The sequence below is a fragment of the Chamaea fasciata genome, unplaced genomic scaffold (assembly GCF_029207755.1).
Source record: "Chamaea fasciata isolate MVZ Bird 193981 ecotype frontalis unplaced genomic scaffold, bChaFas1.0.hap1 SCAF_3, whole genome shotgun sequence".
Lineage (NCBI taxonomy): Eukaryota > Metazoa > Chordata > Aves > Passeriformes > Sylviidae > Chamaea > Chamaea fasciata.
This window is the reverse complement of record NW_027094088.1, coordinates 29,990,804-30,008,796: the sequence shown is the minus strand read 5'-3', so window position 1 is coordinate 30,008,796 and position 17,993 is coordinate 29,990,804. Positions and strand designations below refer to the sequence as shown.

Genomic DNA, 17,993 nt, shown 5'->3' with positions numbered 1-17,993 from the left:
GGCAGCTTTGATTAGGAAGATGAAGTCAGTAATTCTTTGGGCATGGTGACAGATTTCTTGGTTTTTTTATTTTTTTGTTCATATTGGGGGCTAACTGGGCAGGGAGCCATAAAAATTAGGACTGTATGTCTGTAAAAGTATATGATCAATTTATTTTTGTTGGGAAAGTGATAGATAACATGCCACAGCATGAAGTTATAAAAGGAGGTTGCAGTCAGAGTTGCTGGCATTAATTTAACTAGAGAATGTGCCCTTAAATGTCAGGAGACTGCAAGAAGCAGAGTTATTTGAGAAGACAGCAACTTTGATGTTGATTTTTATCAACAAAAATACAGGAGATTAAAAGCAGCTCCCCAATTTTGTCTCCTTTTTTTCTTATTCATAATTTGGCTAGGGCATTAGCAGGTGTTGTAGGAAGGTTAATGAAACCATATGGTGAAAGACTATCCATTATCTAATTGACTTATTTAGGTGACTCACCACTGAAGCTAAACTCAATAACAGGGAAACTGAGTAACTGATTTTCTGTGATGATACTACAGTTCCACTGGCAGATAAAACAAGACTAGACAATCTGGGTTATAAAAAGAACATGGGCTGCAATCATTTTCCTGCCGTATCAAAATGTAAGAGTGGCCGTTCTTGATCAAACTAAGGGCTTGTCTGGCTTCAGTAGGGCATCTGGTGAATGCACAGGGAAAAGCGTACAGAAACCTAGCATAGGATGATCCTACCCCTCATATGTGATCCCCTTTTCTGTCAGCAGATTGGCTCAGAGGCTCTTGGAGCCAGAGGTTGAGCTCTTGGAGCCGGAGGTTGCATTAGATTGTCTTTAATGCCCCTGATGGGCCTGTCATCTGTGAATTTATCTAATCCCTTTTTGAACATATTTGTGTCTGCTCCAGAACGTCCTGCAGCAATGGGTTTTGCACTTTACTTTTGTGTTGTATGAAAAAGCCCTTTGTTTGCTCATTTTAAATCCATGGTTTGATTGCTTTATTGGATATTCTTTCTTTCATTGAAACAACACAGATTGCTTTGACTTCCTGGTCTTCTTCATGCTGTTAATGATTTTATAAATCTGTCATCTCTTCTCTCAGCCTCTTTTTCAGGCTGCAAAGTCTTTTTACTATCTCTGTATATCCAAAGCGTTCCAAAACTTTGATCATTTTTCTTGTCTCTTTCATCCTCTTTCCAGCTCTGTCAGATCAGTTTGTGTCCTGTATTCACCTGTATCCTCCTTTTGTATCCATTTCCTTGAAGGAGAAGAAACTGATTCAAGAGGATCAAAGTGTTGGGGGTTTGAATCCACACCTTGCAGTTTGTCAGAGGGCATACTTGAGTCTTCCACTCATCCAGATTGTGTCAGTCCCCTGCTTTTCATTGTCTCTGGTGTGGAATATGTATCTGGACTTCAGAGAAGTAGTAGGTTGAGGTGGTCTCTGCTGTTCAGTGGCACTTTGCTGCTCCACACCCCTTCACCCGGACACTCAAACTGCATTTGCGGCTCTTGGGGCTATCACTGGTTTCAGTCTCCGAGCAAACGTCTGTACAAACCAGCAGGCACATGCATCCCATCCTTTAACAGAGGAACAAAGTACACATATTAGCTGAAGAAGCTCAGTAGCTTCATGCTAATGTACACAATTGTCTGGTGAATTAGGATACACTGCTGCCTGTTTTGGTGGTTTGTTTTGTTTCCTTTGTATTCAGAATCCAAAATAACCCAGCAGCTGCGTGTGTAGGTAGACAAATCTGGATAAATAATGAAAGACTTCGGGGAATGACAGCACCGATCTGGTAAAGCTCGAAGACCTGGAGATCTTTGAGAAGCTGCTGACAAGCTCTCACAAACTGGAGGGATTTTAAACAGACAGTGAATGGCAAAATATATAGACAAATGACTACATAATACTCATTAGTCCTAATTTAGTTACTCAACCTTGAAATGAGTGGAAGGTGTTATTGTTTGTTATAATACTGGCATTATTTATTGCTTGTCAAGTGATAAGAGATCCCACTGTGATGCTGTATAAATATGTAGTCAAGGGCTACATTTGACACTGAGAACTCCATTTTAAAGCAGGTTTTAAAAATCCCAATAATTAACTGATTAATAAATCTTATAAAGTCCTAGAGCATCCATAAAGTCGTTAATTGGTTATTGCTATACACAGCAACTTAAAACTTGCACAGATGTGCTCATAAGCATTTATAGTATACATATGCCCTTGTGAGATCTTCTGATAATAAATATTAGCTATTAAACCTCAGTAATTACATTTTCAGGGATGGGAAAGAATTGCCTCTTTGCTTCATGGGTAATATTAAAGAACTTAAAGGCTGAGCATTTAGCCATGTAGGATTAGAAGACTCTTGGAAGTGCTAGATGGGTGTATTTGGCCAGGCTGTGAGACATCATAAGCAACTGAAATCAGTCTTCATGAAGACAAGTGTTGAATGGCTTCTGGAATCAACCAAAGTAGCTTGATGGCTTCTGAAAGTTTTTGTAGGTCTTCCAAGATTCCAGTCTCTACCTTTTTTGTCAAGGTGTGACATATTACAGTGATATGGTAATTTATACTATTGAAATTTTGATACTTGGGAAATCTCATTTTGAATTAATTTTGAATTTTTAGAACCTAAGGTCTTACCAAATTCAACTGTATCTGGATTTTAATTTGCCGGAGTTAATGTGATAAAATGAGAGGTGGGTGTGTTTGCTTCTGGCAGGAACCTCGTGTTCCATTAGAGAAAAAAAGCCTTTGCATACTGTCCATATGCACCACAAAAGAAAACCTCTTCTGAGAGGGAGCTTAGAGTCTCGTATCAAGACTAAGTTCTGGTTATTTTCCATTGGTACTGTCCCTGAAATCATACGCATTACAAGAATGATTTGTGGATTTTTTTTTTGCTCCATTTTCCTATGCTTATGTAGTAGGAATTTATATTCTTGCTTTAGCCCAAGTCTGTTTTAATATTCACAGGCTAATAGAATTACCAATGACTATATTGATAATCTTGGGGCTATTTTTATATGTTGAATCTTTTTAAAAGTCTGCACTGCTTAGTACTACAAGCATCATACGAATGTACAATGATATTAAGAAATACAATAAGGTGAGATCTGTGCGTAAGTAATTTTTATTTATGCCCCTGAAATTGTGCACAGACACTGATTGGACACAATACACATTAGATTTATGAGCAGCAAGAGTGCTAGCTCAGTAATAAAATTATAAGCTTGAGATAAGTGGTACAACTTCACTGTTTTCTCTGTGTATTTACTTATCTGGTTTCACTGCTACAAAGCTTATTAGAAACTGAGAAATACTAATGGCCTATAGCACATGCAGCCTGATACCCTGATTGTATTTCCACCTTCTAGTTACCATGTTTAATTGTATTGTTTATTACTGCCACTGGTATGGTTTGATTCCTTTTGCTTCTTACATTCTTCCAATTTGTCTTTTGGTTTGATTCATTATAACACTACACAATAACATGGATAACGCTATTCCCAAGGTGAATTGTCGCAACAGCTAGTAGGCCATGGTATCTCCAAGATCCTGTAGTGTGCCTGTGCCTTACAACTCGTGATAGTATTGTGCTGAGGCTTCGTTATGTTTCTGTGAGAGACTTGTTTTTCCCCCGGTTTCATTAGTTGTTCTCTCTCCTGAGATAGAACATTGCGTCTTCATCCAGAGCACTTGACATATATTCACTGTAAGCAGCAAACAGCAGAGTGAGGAAATGCTTGCTTTGTCCTTTTAATGTTTAACTGCAATGCATAAAGATATTATGTAGTGATTTTATTTGCCTGCTGATAAGCCATCTATGTCCCTACTAATGTAAAAAGGAGAAGGAGTCTTTAATATAACCCTGCTGTCCAGAAGTTTGACTGTTAATAGGTTCTTCTGTTTAATTAATACTGAGTGGTGTGGTGTCTTAGCATGTTGAGAAGTGTGGTGTTATTCTGGGATGTAATACAACTGGTCTCTGGGCCTTCATCTTCTTGACCACCATTCTGCTGCAGGGAGGGCTGTACAGTGCTTTAGAAGGTCTTTCATTTTGAAAGTTTGTAGTGGATTGAAAACTATTCTGTATGCTTAAAATAGCATAAATTGTTCAATGTGCTTGTTTCTAGGAGTAGAAGAATATTTTTAATAGAGTAACTTCCAGAAGGAAGGTAATGCAGTCTCACCCCTCTGCACAGTGCAGCCCAAAGAAACTCACTCATGAGCCTATGCATCAAACCCACAGCTTCTATTTGTGCACTACCATTGCTTTCCAGATGTTATCCTGCCTTGCTGAAAAGGCTTTAATGACTACAGAATTTACTGTTCACACAAGGTAGTTGCTGCAAAGATTATTTTCCTTGATAGTTACGTGAATGCATTTACTTATAAATTTCCATTTGACTAGTTTCAGCTTCCAACAAATTCTTAGATTCTCTGTATCTTTTCTTTTACATCAAAGACTCACAATGAGACACTTCATGTAGATGCTTGCAGGCTGGGGCAAAATGATTTCTTTGCTGCTTCGTGATTAGAGCGAATAAACTGAGCTTCTCAAGCCTCTGATGAAATACATTTATCTAGCCCTCATCACTTGCAGAACCATTTTCTGAACCATATCCCATTTTTAGTCATATTCTGGAATCACAGAGCAAGAACTAGAAACAGAACTGTAGTAAGTGTCTTGCTGATGCTCTGATCAAGAATAGCCACATCTTCCAGCTCCTACCTGATTACATTTCTGTATATGGATTCTGAGGGTTGTTTGACCTTTTAATTGCATTGTTGCTCAGGAACTTCACGTCTTTTTTTGATATCATTGCACTCCAGAGTGTAACTTCCCATCTTTCTAGTGTGATATGTACCCAAGTGATTGATTCTTATACCCAAGTGATTGATTCTGTATTCTGTTGTATTGAAACAAGCTTTATTCTTATGAGCCCAGTTCCCTGTGAATACAGAGCAGCAGGCATCACTGGCCAGTTCCATTGCTAACCACTCCTTTGAATTCAGACTTATTTTTATTAACTGTGCATCCATCCACTCTTACGTCTTTGTCCCAGCAAAATTTTGATCAGTCTGTGTTTTAGCCTCAAATACCTGAATCATGAAGGCATTTCCTCTCAGTTAGGGGGTCACCATCTCTAAGAGATGATGATGTTCTTACCGCTATTTGTTTCGCTCGCACCAGTAACAAGAAAATCAAAGATATAGAATAGGTATGTAATAGTAAAGGGTAAAGACAAATTCCCTTGATTCTGAATCTTGATCTGCCTTTCCTAGTCAAAGTTTGTACCTGAGGAATTTAGTTGAGCGCTTTTTCTACCAGGTCAAATTGTAGCAGCAGCCATGAGCAGACTTCACTATAGCAGTTGATATAGTTGGGCTACATTTTAGTCACTATCACCCCCACACCTCAAAGAAAAACCAACCAACCAACCAAACAAGAAACCCAGATCAAAAATGTCCACCCTAATGTTTTTTAGTGCCAAACGGAACAGCCGTTTTAGCACATTCCTGTAGGTATGCACCACACAGTCTTGGCACTAGAGTTCTAATTATTCCAAGTGAAGGATCTCTTACTCAGCTGCAAATTCTTCTCTAACATCGTATATGCAGTTGCTCTTTTCTCTTTATGAAGTAGCTTGGATTCCTCAGAAGCCTGCAGGTCACATTCATAAAACTGTTTCTAGGATTTTTAACATTCAGCTGTTGTATGCATATATGTACACATATGTGCTTCCAGTGGATTAATTGCTAGCCATATCAAGTGAATTAAAATTATGTTGATGTTGGACTTTATGAAAACATTTAAAACAGAAAAGTAAGTTTGCATTAACATAAAAGAAATAAATTAAATCATCTTCACAATCAAGATAAAATGGGTGTAGTGAAGGATGGTGTTAAAAGCCATGCTGGCAGCAAGTGGTAGGTTGTGTCATTGCCAAATCTGTCTTCTAACCTCTGTGTGACCCAATTCTGCTGAATTCCACTGGTCTGTGCAAGTACATGTTCTCTAGGTTTAAGAATAGTAGCAGCAGTTACACTACCTAGAACAAGAATGTACAAGGCTATCAGCTGTCTTGCCTAGGGGCATGAGATGATTCCCAGCTGGGGTTAAGAAAAAGTGTTTCCTTCCTGTGAGGCATTACATAATTATCTGTGTATGTTAAGTGTGCTGGGGTTTTTGTCTGAAATTTATTATATAAGCCAGTGCTATAAGAACATGCCAGACTAAGAAAACAGCCTGGGAGTATGTATTATGGGAATTCTTTTTTCTCCTGTTTTTAATACTGTTCAAAATAAAATGAGGCTTGGTATATATTTCACCTTGTTGGCTTTGCAATGCTTTGCATTTAACACTGTCCTGCCAGCTTTGTGACGCAAATTTGACTGCAGCTGAGGAATATTGTTAATCCTCTCATCTCCTTGTGGGGAATCAAAGTTGAGCCAAATGAAATGTTTTGTGCTACAGTGTTTTCTTTTATTACTGCACGTACAAAGCAAGTAAAAATGCTGCCTGCCAGGATCTCACTGGAGTGATACTGATTCTCTACTTTTATGAGATGCCAATAAAACGGGAGTTACTCTTTTTCATCTTGCAGCTTACTCTTCACCAAAGTAAAACTGGAATGGATACATAAAGGACCTGAAGAGGCTCTGGTGACATGCAGACATATGTTGCAGATGTGGCAGATGGTATACAATGTTTTACAGCACAGGTAGGCTTTCTCCACTGTAGCAAGTTCCACCTTGTTATTAGCAATGTAGTTATCTTTATAATGTTCTAGATACTTGAGTTATTTTGCAAGAAGGGTGGTAAACGGCACTGTTTAAAAGATAAATAATATTTCTAGAAGTGATTTTAAAGAAAGGGAAGATTTTAATAGCCATTGTTTAAAAAAAAAAAAAAAAAAAAAAAAAACAACAAAAAAACCCACTAAAACCTCAATGTTCCAATATTGAAGAAGCAGTTTGAACCATGAGTTTCTGAACCAAAGGTCTAAACATCTCTATCCATATTTGGATGCCCAGAATGGAGGGCAGATTTTCTTTCTCCCCGATAGTGCTGAGCTTTCATCAGCTATTGTTCAGAGTCTGCAGTAGTTGGCACCACCCAGGAATGTGTGGGGGTGACACAGCCCTGAAGGGAGTAAGCCAAGGGAAGGCGCAGTGCCAAACTCATATGCTGTAGTTGCACGCTGGTTGCACAGCCTGGTGCTAACTGGGCAAAGAAAGAAAGGAAGGATCTTTCTCCCTTCCCTTGTCCTTGTAAACCTGCATTCACACAATGCTGCGTTCCCTGTTTCCTCCCTTTCATCTGCTGCCCCACTGAAAGGTAAAGTTCAGAAAGTGTGGAAAATACTGAGTTGGGTTTTTCTCCTTCCCACACCCTTAGGATATTGTCCTAGTCAAGGTATCAGTGTCTTGGGAATGTTATACCAAGATCCCTCAGCCATAATGTCCACAGGGGTTGTGTTTGATGAGAAGGATAACATGCTTGATGGCAGCAGTCAAGACAGCAGGGTGATGTAGCCTGAGTCATTCCCCAATTTCTGTATGCCTTTGCATAAGCTTTATAAACTCCAGAAGTATATGTACAGAATGGTGCATGTCTATGTACAAGTTGTCCTTGAGGGGTTATTAGAAATTCTTGTTGGTTTTGCTAATGAGCAGCAAACCAAATACAAAAATCAAGATATTTACATAGCAACAGTGGTCTCTTACAGACTTGAGTCACTGTTTTCCTTAGGCCTTAGTATCTTTAGCTAAGGATTCAATCATGTACCTCTCACATGAATAATCTTTATACCCATGAGTAGTCCTCATGAAGCTGATCAAATCCACACTGAACAATTATGACTGAGGAAGATTTACTCTTGCAGGGGGGCGGGCTGCAAGCCTGAGACTGTAGAGAGTACTTTGGAAAACAGACAAATAACTAGTTCAGCCATTTGGACTGCATTTGGATCCCAAGCTGTGCTTTGGCTCTTATACTTAAAAACCCAAGATGTGATAGCTTTAGAGGCTTTTGATAAGCTTTAGCCATAGAAGCCTAAACAAAACAAGTTGCTTTGCTTTTGCTTTTAAAAACTCTAATATCTATTTCACTGCTATTCCCAGCAGGGCTTTTCTTTTTCCTTTCTCAAAAAATACATCATGAAGTACTTTTTATTAAGAAATACTACTGGAAAGGTAACAAGAATCAGCTTCCTACCTGCAGTTTTAGACTGGATTCAGTGACCCAGGGAGCCCCTTGTATTTAGCAAATTGCAGCAGTATCAGCTAACAAATATGTAAAGTATTTTGGGTAGGGCTTGCAAAGGAACTTAAGGGGAATTCTTATCGGTGAGACTTGGACAAAGACGTTTTTAGGGCCTCTTGCAAAAGAGAAGGTTGTATTTACACAAAGTTGAGAGCTGTTGCCCTCAGTACTCTTTACTGGTTCAATCAGTAGATAATTGCCTACACAATTAAATTGCACTTTAGGTGCGTTTGTCTGGCCTGTTTCCTGGCTTTGCAATCTTACTGTGACTCTGACGGACTAAAAAGTCTTTCAGGGCCCAATATTTTATCCCCAGCAGCTATCCATATGCCCTGTTCAAGTCCCCTGTCTTCTCTCTGACACACTGGTGCCTCTGCAGTCTCACAACCAAGTGTTCTGCTCAGCATTTTTGTCACCAGTTTGTCCACTGTCTCAAATACGTTTCAAAAACATGAGCAGTAGATGTCCTGCTGTCCTGCTGTCAGCCTTTCCCTTGCTGTATGTAAAAAGTAAATCATCTGGCTACTATCTCTTCCATGTTGCATCAAAAAGCTTTCTTGGCTGAAGGCTTTGTACTGTACTGCAGCTTTTAAAGGGTAGTTGGGATAACAAAGCCATTGGGAGTGGCTCTTCTGCACAATGCATTACACTGGGTTTTCAGCCTTGGATTTTCCTTCACCTGTCCTTAGAGTAGGAGTATAGTGTATTAACCAGTGTTTCAGCATGTGCCTGAACAGTGATTCCATGGTGGTGGCTGCTGCATTAAGGTAGCACTTGCCTCATGGCAGTAATATTTGGAAGTGCAGCTGCCTTATTCCTGCATACTCAGGAGTAAGAGTTGTCCATACAGTTCCACCAGCAGCTCCTGGCCAGGGCACTTATTTTTGTGTCAATACTGTCTAGGTGAGGCTGAGGCATAGGACAGATAATTTAATTTTCCCTTTTATGTGTCACTACAGAGACTACAGGTAGTCTCAAATGAGTTATCAGTGTGGAAACCAGTGTGGAAGACAAGGGAGGCCCATTCAAGGACAGAGATTGGTGCAGTCCAGTGCCCAAGAATTCAGAGTGCATTAACACAAACCATTATGTTTGATCCCAAAGCCCAAGTAAAAGGTTATTTAGCTCCTGTAAATATGATTGCTGTTATGATGAATGACAGTAAGTGGCATTCAGTCTTAGGTAGTTAGCTGGGAAGAACAAGACTTGGTTTGTCTTTTGCTGGGTTTTTTTTGTGATAACAGACTAATCACGTTTAAAACCAAATAGCAGACCCAAACTTACTCTTCTGCTAGGTCAATGCAGATTCAAGTGAATTCTGTGCAAACCCTACCAGAGGACTCATCAGACTGAAAGATGGGGTCATCTACACCAATCATGTCTCTCTGACAGCTTGCTTCCTGGAAGGAATATTGTCCAAAGGCTGAGCTGAAGGCTTGGAAGCATGCCAGAAAAAGTAGCCAGGGCAGTCACTTTTCCTTTTGGTATTTCATCCCTTAATGGATGATGAGAGGAGATATCATCACCACTGATCCTTGGGGGATGGCAGACTATGTGGTGACAGGAAGGCTCAGGAGATCTGTGTTAAGTGATTTTTTGTTAGGCGCATGATTTTTCTTGGTGAGTTTCTCTTTGTACAGCCTCTCCTGTGAGGACAGAAGTCTAGTAGAAGAACAGACCAGAGATTCCCTATTTCATAAAGTGGTGCTATCTGGTAGCTTTTATCTTCCTCCTCTTTTTGAACAGAACAAAGGTGGAAGAGGAGAAAATAAGCCCTTTGAAATGAAAATATGAAGAAATTAGCACCCAGGTGGAAGGTGGTAATTGGTCTGTTTCAAAGGATCAGCACAGCAGACCTGTGAACAAATTGTTCCGCAGAGTAGCCGAAGAGATGGTGGTTCTTGCTGGGTGTGGATCTGCAAGTGGGCCTCCTCCAGTCTGACTTGTAGCTGCCAGCGTGTTTCTTGTCCAGTGGTTTGCAAAGACTCCCTATAGCCAAATAAACTAAATACCCCTGCTGGGCAGTCTCTGAGCTTCCTGTCCATTGACAGTGGGGCAGGTATTAATACATTCAGTAAGCTGATTTCTTGCGACTGGAAACCTTGATTTTTCACTTCCCCTGGCAGCTAAACTATGGCCTGCTTTAGGGGAACGTTTCTCCACTGAGAGATGTACAGGTAACAGAATTTTGTTTCTTTACAGTGGCTCTGAGAAAGGAAGTAGTGTGACCGAAACACCAGTAATCAAAAAGCATAATGGACTGCATCTCACCCTCCCAGATGCTCATGACACTGATTCTGGTAAGGAAATGAGATTTGTGGTTTCCTGTCCTAAACATGTGCTTTTGTGAGAGTTGAATGTTTCATTTTCTTTGGAGAGTGTGGTGGGCCCATACCACATCCATGTTGCTGGGCTGCTGGATGAGGATGTCCAGATCTGCCTTCATGGCCAGCTCTGCTGTAGAATGTGTCACTGAGGTTTTTCTGTACCTTGGCTTCCTCATGCATAACGCGGAGAGGAGTTTCTGCTTTCTTTTACAAAGCTCTCTGAGATGTGTAATTCTTTTTTATTCTATTCCTCCCTCAGCCTGCCTCCCTATTTAATTCTTTTTAGATGTCCTGATCAAGCCAGCTGCTATTGTTGGTTTTGGAAAGCTGAGTGAGTGTCAATTCCTATTAGATGGTGATTTGCTTTGGGATTTGTGCATAAACCCTGTGATGCTCTATTATATGGTAAATACATATTCACAGTAACAGATACAGTCAGATGGAAAAAACTGAGACATCAAAGTTCAGTTTGGCAATAAGGGGGAAAGGAAGCTTTCAGAGAGTGCTGCTGACTTGTGATTTTTGTCATAAGTCTCCTGATGTTTGGTACTTCTTTAAAACCCTAGCTCAAAATAAGATGATGTTGTGAGAAACTTGCCTTTTAACTTGGAGGGTTTTTTGAGGAATCAAATGCATATCCTTGTGGATGTAGAAGAAACACCTGCAAAGAAAGTGAACCTCACACTCAGAAACTGGACAAGAAAAAAAAGCTAACACTTAAGTCTCATGAATCTCTAGGGACTTAGAGTTTGTCTGAGTCTTAATTGTGCTGTGTGCCATGGTGCTGCCTGCCAGAAAGCAAATTAGTGTGAAGTACAAGCTTTGAATCAGCTTTCCATGCACCTAAAGTGATTTGCACTGAATGCAGTTTGGTTTTAGCCAAGAAATATATTCCTCCTCCACTTTGAGAATCCAGGTTTCCATGCTAACATGGTTGCCCCCACAATGGATGCAAGAATGGAGCTCATACTGAAATTACACCACCCACCTTAGTGTGGGGCTGGCACTGGCTGGTTTCAGCAGGGCTCTGTGGCTCCTTTCTCTGCAGGCTCTGGATGCTGCTGTACTCCATCTGCAGAAGGGAAGCAGCTGGGTCTGCTGTCCCTTTTGGGAGCCTCTTTGAAGACAGTAGTTGGTGTGATTGGAGAGTGCGGCTCTAGCCCGTGTGCTTCCCCAGAGCTGGGGCTGTGGCTGCCTGTTTTGAAGGAGGAAGGAGGTCTGATATTTCTGTGTTGCTGTGGAGCAGGCAGTGCTGTCTGTTGTGAAATCCCCCGGGAGCATGCAGCAGCATCGCTGCACTGCGCAAGCGCTCTGTCATCTCTGGGCTCATCACTGAAGGGTGGGGGTTACTGTGGCCGGGTTTGACACTGGCCTCTCCCTCAGCTAGACCACAATAAGATTATTTGCTGTGCCAGAATTTTAGGTTTGCTGCCAGAAAGATTAATTCCTCTTTATTTTCTTCATTTTCCCCTAACTGAAGCAGTGTTCCTAACTAAATTCGCTGATATCAGTCAGCTGCCTTGCTGTTTCATTCTTTTTCTGATTTAGTCTTATCTTATAATGCTTTTGCCTGAAGTGATTTAGGCTTGGGAGTTCTGTGTTTCTTCTAAGCCTACTAAATCTAATGAGCTACATTTCTATTTTGATTACAGTTTTCTCATAAATGCAAAATATTAAACTTGGTCTTTTTGGTCTTAAAACACCCTAGAACAGTGCTTTAAAATTATTTAGATAGATTTTGTATGGCTTATGTGCAGAGCTCATCACAACAAAATCAGTTTTTTATTTCATGAGTTGTTTCCAAAGTGTGTGGAGGGGTTTATTGTAAAATGTGAAGTCTATATTCTGTCTAGTAGAGCTGTTAAGTAGAGAAAGAGACTGCACTAAAATAACGAATTGATACGATATCTTCGTATGCCAACATTTGCATATATTTTGAGGCATGACATTAAAGTTCTGCGAGACAGGTTTTGTGGGGAGGTTTTTTTAGCTCGTTTCTTTAGGAGGAGATATCTTATAATGAGATGTTTGGATACCTTTTTTTTTTTAATGTTGCTTGAAGTTCTTCCATCTCCCCCCACCCCTTGAGGTCAGAGTCCTGCCAGTGTGGCACATGCTGATCTCCTCTCTCAGGATATAGTGTCTTAGAGGTAAACCCTTTTGTGGCTCCAGTAGCTATCAGCCCACCCCCAGGGGCACTGTAGTGCTTGCCTGAGATTCAGGAATGTGGCTGAGCTCCTTTCAGTCCAGAAGAGCCAGGCTAGCAAAAACCTTCTCTTACAGAGTTTATTTGGTCAGGCAAGCTTTAAGAACTGCTGTGAGCATCCCAGCAGAGATGGGGAAGAACAGCGGTGGCAAAAGTGGGGTATGGACTGGCTTGGAGAGAGCCTGATCATCTGGCATATATGTGTCTAGAGCAAGGAGTGTAGCTGTGTCTGAGGCCAAGCAGGAGTGGCGTGGTCTCTGCCTAAAATATTTTGCTTCTTCTTATAGGCTGGAAAAGAAAGTAAACATCAAAGGACTCGAATGCCAAGGGATGTTTAATGCAAAAAGCCTCCATGTAAATTGCTAAGTAACTTGGGTCTCATTTGTCTGGCTGTGCAGATGCCCACTGCACTGGGCAGGATCAGTCTCAGTCTCAAATTCCCCTGTTGGCAACTGCTGGGCTAATGAAGATAAGATGAGGAGCAGCTAACTTGGGTTTCTTTGAGAGAAACTATGCTGTTATATTCCTGTGAAGTCTGCTTGGTGAGGGAAGGATGCTTTAGAAAATTCTAACTGGATCTACTTAGGCAGCATGTGAACCTCCAAAATGCACAAAGGTGCCTTATGGTGATTTAGTTTTCTTGGATTGATTTGCAAGGAAAAGAGGATTTCTCTGAGCTCTGTAGGATGTGAATAAGATATCAGCCTATCTGCCCACATAAACAGCCCAGCATTGCGTTTGGGTGCATGCAAGAAACACAGCTCCACAAAGCCTCTCTAGGAGAGGGCAGCCTTAGCAGAAAACTGTGGTACTGAAAGTTGCATTCAAAGCATGCTAATATGAGAATCTGGTTAAGCTGACTGCACAATCCACAAAGCACATGTAATTTTTTCCAAGTTTGCCGATCTAGAAGGCAAGAAGTCTGCCCTGACTTCAGAGCTCTGCTAATAATGTCACTAGCTGTTCGTGTGTCCATTTTCTTGTCTCTGCACTGCAGAGAAGCTGTCAGTGTTTTGGATGGCTGGGGATAAATGCTTGGTAGTTTTCCCTGTGTCAAACAGTTGTAGTCTGACTTGAATTTCTGGGAGTTTCAGTGAAATACTTGCTGGTTGGAGATAGAGATGGGGGAGTGGAGTGTGAGTGGGCAAGACGGGGGAGGAATCTTGTGCAGTGAGACAGGCTGAAGGTGGATCAGTTAAATAAACTGATAAATACGATAAATTCTCCCTGCAAAGCTGAATGGCTTTTATCCATATCCTTAAAGCCGGAATTGCTACATTACTGCACTGTCATCTCTTGGAACATTAGATCAGGAATGTCTTAGAAACTATGTAGGAATTTAAGAAATGCATCTGGGAAGAACACATTTGCATTTTCCAAGGGAGCCGTGGGAGGCGCCTGCTGCAGGGCTGTTTTGAAGTTCTCCTGCTTGAAATGAATGACATTAGTTAGCGATGAGATAATAGGACAAATATTTCCCATAGCAGTTCTGGGCCTGGAGTTGCACTTGTAGTCTCTCCCAAGCCGTGACATGCTCACTTCGGCTTAAGCAGAAGCTGCAGCCATGTCCAGCCTTGCAAAGGGCAGGTGCTTGGCACGGGAGAGTGAAGCAGAAACGTGCCTCCCCTCGTGCCTGGCGGGAGGCTGGGTCCCTGCTCAGCATCCGCAGCGGAGATGGCCGGGAGACCGCGGCTGGGGACCACAGGGTGATGTGCCGGTCGGCTGGTGAGGAGGTGTGGTTTGGCAACCCTCTCTCTCTTGAGCACCCTCCAGCTGGAAAACCATGCTGTCCCTCTCAGAGAGACCATTAAGTGCTTATGCCCCGTGGCTGCGGGAGAGAAAAAGCGGGATTTTAACTCTAGGATCTTGTAGTTTATGAGGTCGGCCTGTAAGGATAGATTCAAGACTAATGCTAATCAACACAAGTGCTTCAGTCGCAGCAGCTCTCCAGAGAAAGTGCTTATCAACTATAAAATCACATTGAAACCTATGTATATTAAAATGTTTATTTCTCAAAGCTTTACAAAGTCAGCTCTGAAATCTCAGTTTGTAGCTTATTTTGTTACCACCATCTCGATACCCCTCTGAGAGGCTGGCTCACCAGTGTAATCCCACTTGCTGCATTGGAGAACATGGTTTCTGCCCATTTAGCCCTCGGGGGATAAGCTTTTGATGTGATGTTTTGTCCCAGAGGTGTGGGTGCCAAATACTTTATTCTTGTAACTGTTACAGTGCACACTTAAAGGGTAATATAGTCAAAACTCTGAACTCTCTGCTCCCCAAGGTTAAATGAAAAACCACCCTGCCTCTAAATCAGCAGAACAACATTGATGTCATTTGAAATGTGTGTGCTGTGTGAGTGGGGCTAAGCTACCTTGTAATGCTGTATGAATTTTTTGCCTTAGTGGGGCACATTTTGTAATTGTATGATGACTCTGCTTATAAAATAGGTATTTGTGGAAAATATTTGATGCTAGACTTCTGCTTCCCAAACGAGCAAAATATGGTTGCTTCCTTGATGAATGCTAAGCAGACCTTTATAAAATTACTGTCTCTTAATTTGCTTGTTTGAGCTGCAGCCTTTGGATAATTCAATGGGCTTTTTTTCAGTAAATTAACCTTTCATAAAATATACTTCTCCAGTTTGCCATGCCAAAATTCAGCAGAGCTCTTATTACATAAAACCAATGCAGTGAGTGGAGGATCAGACCCACTGCTTTAACAAAGAGATATCCCAAATATCCAGTCAAAGAAATATCCTGAATAAGTATAAAATACATTGTTGTTTGGTTGGTTCATAGGATCACAACGAGCCTCTTCACTCGCCGCTTCAAGACTGGAACAGGCCATGTCTGAAATAACTATGCAGAGCAGCACAATGAAGCAGGGACCTGTGAAGCTGTGGACAACTCTTGAACAGATTTGGCTACAAGCTGGTAAGTCCTGAGCTACTTGGGAGTTCCTCTTTCTTTCCAGTGGTGAACTGAATGATGTAAGTATTAAAAGAGTAGTTGAAGTCATTAGTTGAAAATCACTCTATTTCAGCAGAAAATCTGCCTATCTCAGATGGTTTTTGAAACACCACTTACTTGATTTTGACCCCCCAAAAAACCTGTAGTAGTGTGATATTTCAGCTCACTTTTGTTCTTCCAAAACACACAGAAAACTTTAGTCATCACTGTAATATGCTTTTTGAAAAAGAGGGTAGGTAGTTCTTCATTAACAAATGGTAGCTCATAAAGACAGTTATTTCCATTCTCCTTTTACTGAATTCTCCCCTGAAGTAAGAGTGGGCAAACCATGTCTTAACTGTAAGTATTCCAGTCTTCGCTGAGGTTTAAGTGAAAATTACGAGCAAGAGCATGTTCTCCACTCTGTCCTTGACTGTTTGAACCTCCCAGTGTCTTGTAGGTTGAGTATCAGTTTAAGACACTAATGCAAAGATGCTACAGCAGGGCACATAAGGGGAAAACAGTGAGGAAAGATCACCCACAGGCGATCTCCAAACCCATGGAGGGGTAGGAGACATGTAGGCCATTTGTTGAGGAACAGAGTTGCCCAGCACATTCTGCTGTTTGCATTCCAGCGTTTCAGAACTGATAGAGTTCCAACCCTGTAATTTTGTTTTTAGGAGACACAGTTTTTCTTCCATAACTGGGCCCACAGTTGCACACTTGAAATTACCTTTGAGTGCTGTGATTGCTTATTAGATGTCTCACCATTTGCAATGAAGAAAGAAAAGCAGGACCCCCTGGAAAGCTGCTGATAGTTTTCTATTCTTCGTGCAGGGGAACCTTTCAAATTCTCATTTTGCTAAGCCATGCAATTGACAGTTCTCACGTAAGACCTGGCAGTCTCACCCTACTTTTCAGCAAAGATTTTCATTGCTGTTTTTGTAGGTATTTTCCTACCAATTATACTTTAGTTCTAGAACAAAATATATCACATTGTTTTTGCTACAATTTGATTAATATTAAGAAAAGAAGTCACCTTATAGAATGCATCATCCTTTGAGTTAATCACGTGTGTTCACCTTAATGACTTGTGTGGATGTAAATTTCATTGATGTGGGCTTCAAAATCACCAGCAAGATTTTGCTTTATTCAGTTTATACTCCTGATTTAAGACTGTAGAGAAGGCTGGTGGGAAGCAAAATAAATGGAGTTTATTATGATGAGAAGTCAGGTGTCTGTTGTCCATCATCCTGCTGATAGCTCTAGGCAGTTTACATTTTTACTGCTGTCTGAAAAGACAAAAGCAATAAAGACGTAGTGCTTGCTGTGAATTGCTATGATTGCTTTTCAGTGTGAATAGAATGCCTTTCTGAAAGGTGTTAATTAATCCTTTTAGACAGAATTTATTTTTATAAGCTGTAACTTTTCTCTCTTATCACTTTTTAAGCCTTTGTTTTGCTTCATGCTTACTTTTAGCTGTACTTGATTCAGGATTGATATTTTGAAAACATGTACTGTGGCTGCTTTGTAATTTCATTACTGAAGTCAGTTATTGTTATGGATGCAGCTTAATGAGCTCCTGCTGAGGTACTGGCCATTCTCTTCCCACAGTAGTGTGGAAGCTGCTGCCTTCTGGTATCCTGAGGGATGAAGAGAGATGCAGGTATTTTGGGGTGGTCTTTACCCTCTGTGGAGAAGGGCACAGTGCCTGCATAATTAGAGGACTTCTTGGAAGTAGGTTGACCTTATGCTGAGTTTAGTGAATGGAATAATCCAAAGGGTGTCACTGACCTTCACTACTAGGATCTTTCCCATCTGAAAGGAGGGGAAAGGAGGAACAAATATACTTGTAAGAAGTAATTGCCAAAACAGAGATATTTCATAGACAACAAATTAAACAGAAATGCATGGTTAGTGGAAGTTGAGGTAGTCAGGTGGTTTTGCATTACAACTCACCCCAAAATTAATGGCTGTGGAAAGCAACAGGTAATTAGTGTAACATACTGATGCCTGCATATGGAGTCACTTGATATTCATGGAAGGTCTGCATCAGTATGCTGTAGATTTTTATCAGGTTTAGCTTGGACTTGCCCTTTTTCAATCAGTGACTCATCTTGTGACTCCAGGCAAGTTGCCTAACGTTTTCATACCTCAGTGTCCTATCTCCAAAGGGAAAAAACATTAATTTGCCTTTTGGAAATTACTCGTGTGTTTTTGTTTTTG

General features: G+C 40.9%; 1 protein-coding gene across 7 annotated transcripts in view; it reads left to right on the top strand.

Annotated features, from left to right (window-relative positions):
* The window catches only part of TTC7A (tetratricopeptide repeat domain 7A), a 168,215-nt gene that overhangs the window by 104,278 nt on the left and 45,944 nt on the right, over positions 1-17,993 (top strand). For all 7 annotated transcript variants that reach the window (XR_010719970.1, XM_066178467.1, XM_066178471.1 and 4 more), the window contains 3 exons: positions 6,623-6,739; positions 10,486-10,583; positions 15,618-15,752. Coding sequence is in view for 6 of the 7 variants with exons in the window: in XM_066178467.1 (XP_066034564.1) it covers positions 6,623-6,739; positions 10,486-10,583; positions 15,618-15,752 (350 nt within the window). In the remaining variant the exon portion in view is untranslated. The remainder of the gene's footprint in view (positions 1-6,622; positions 6,740-10,485; positions 10,584-15,617; positions 15,753-17,993) is intronic.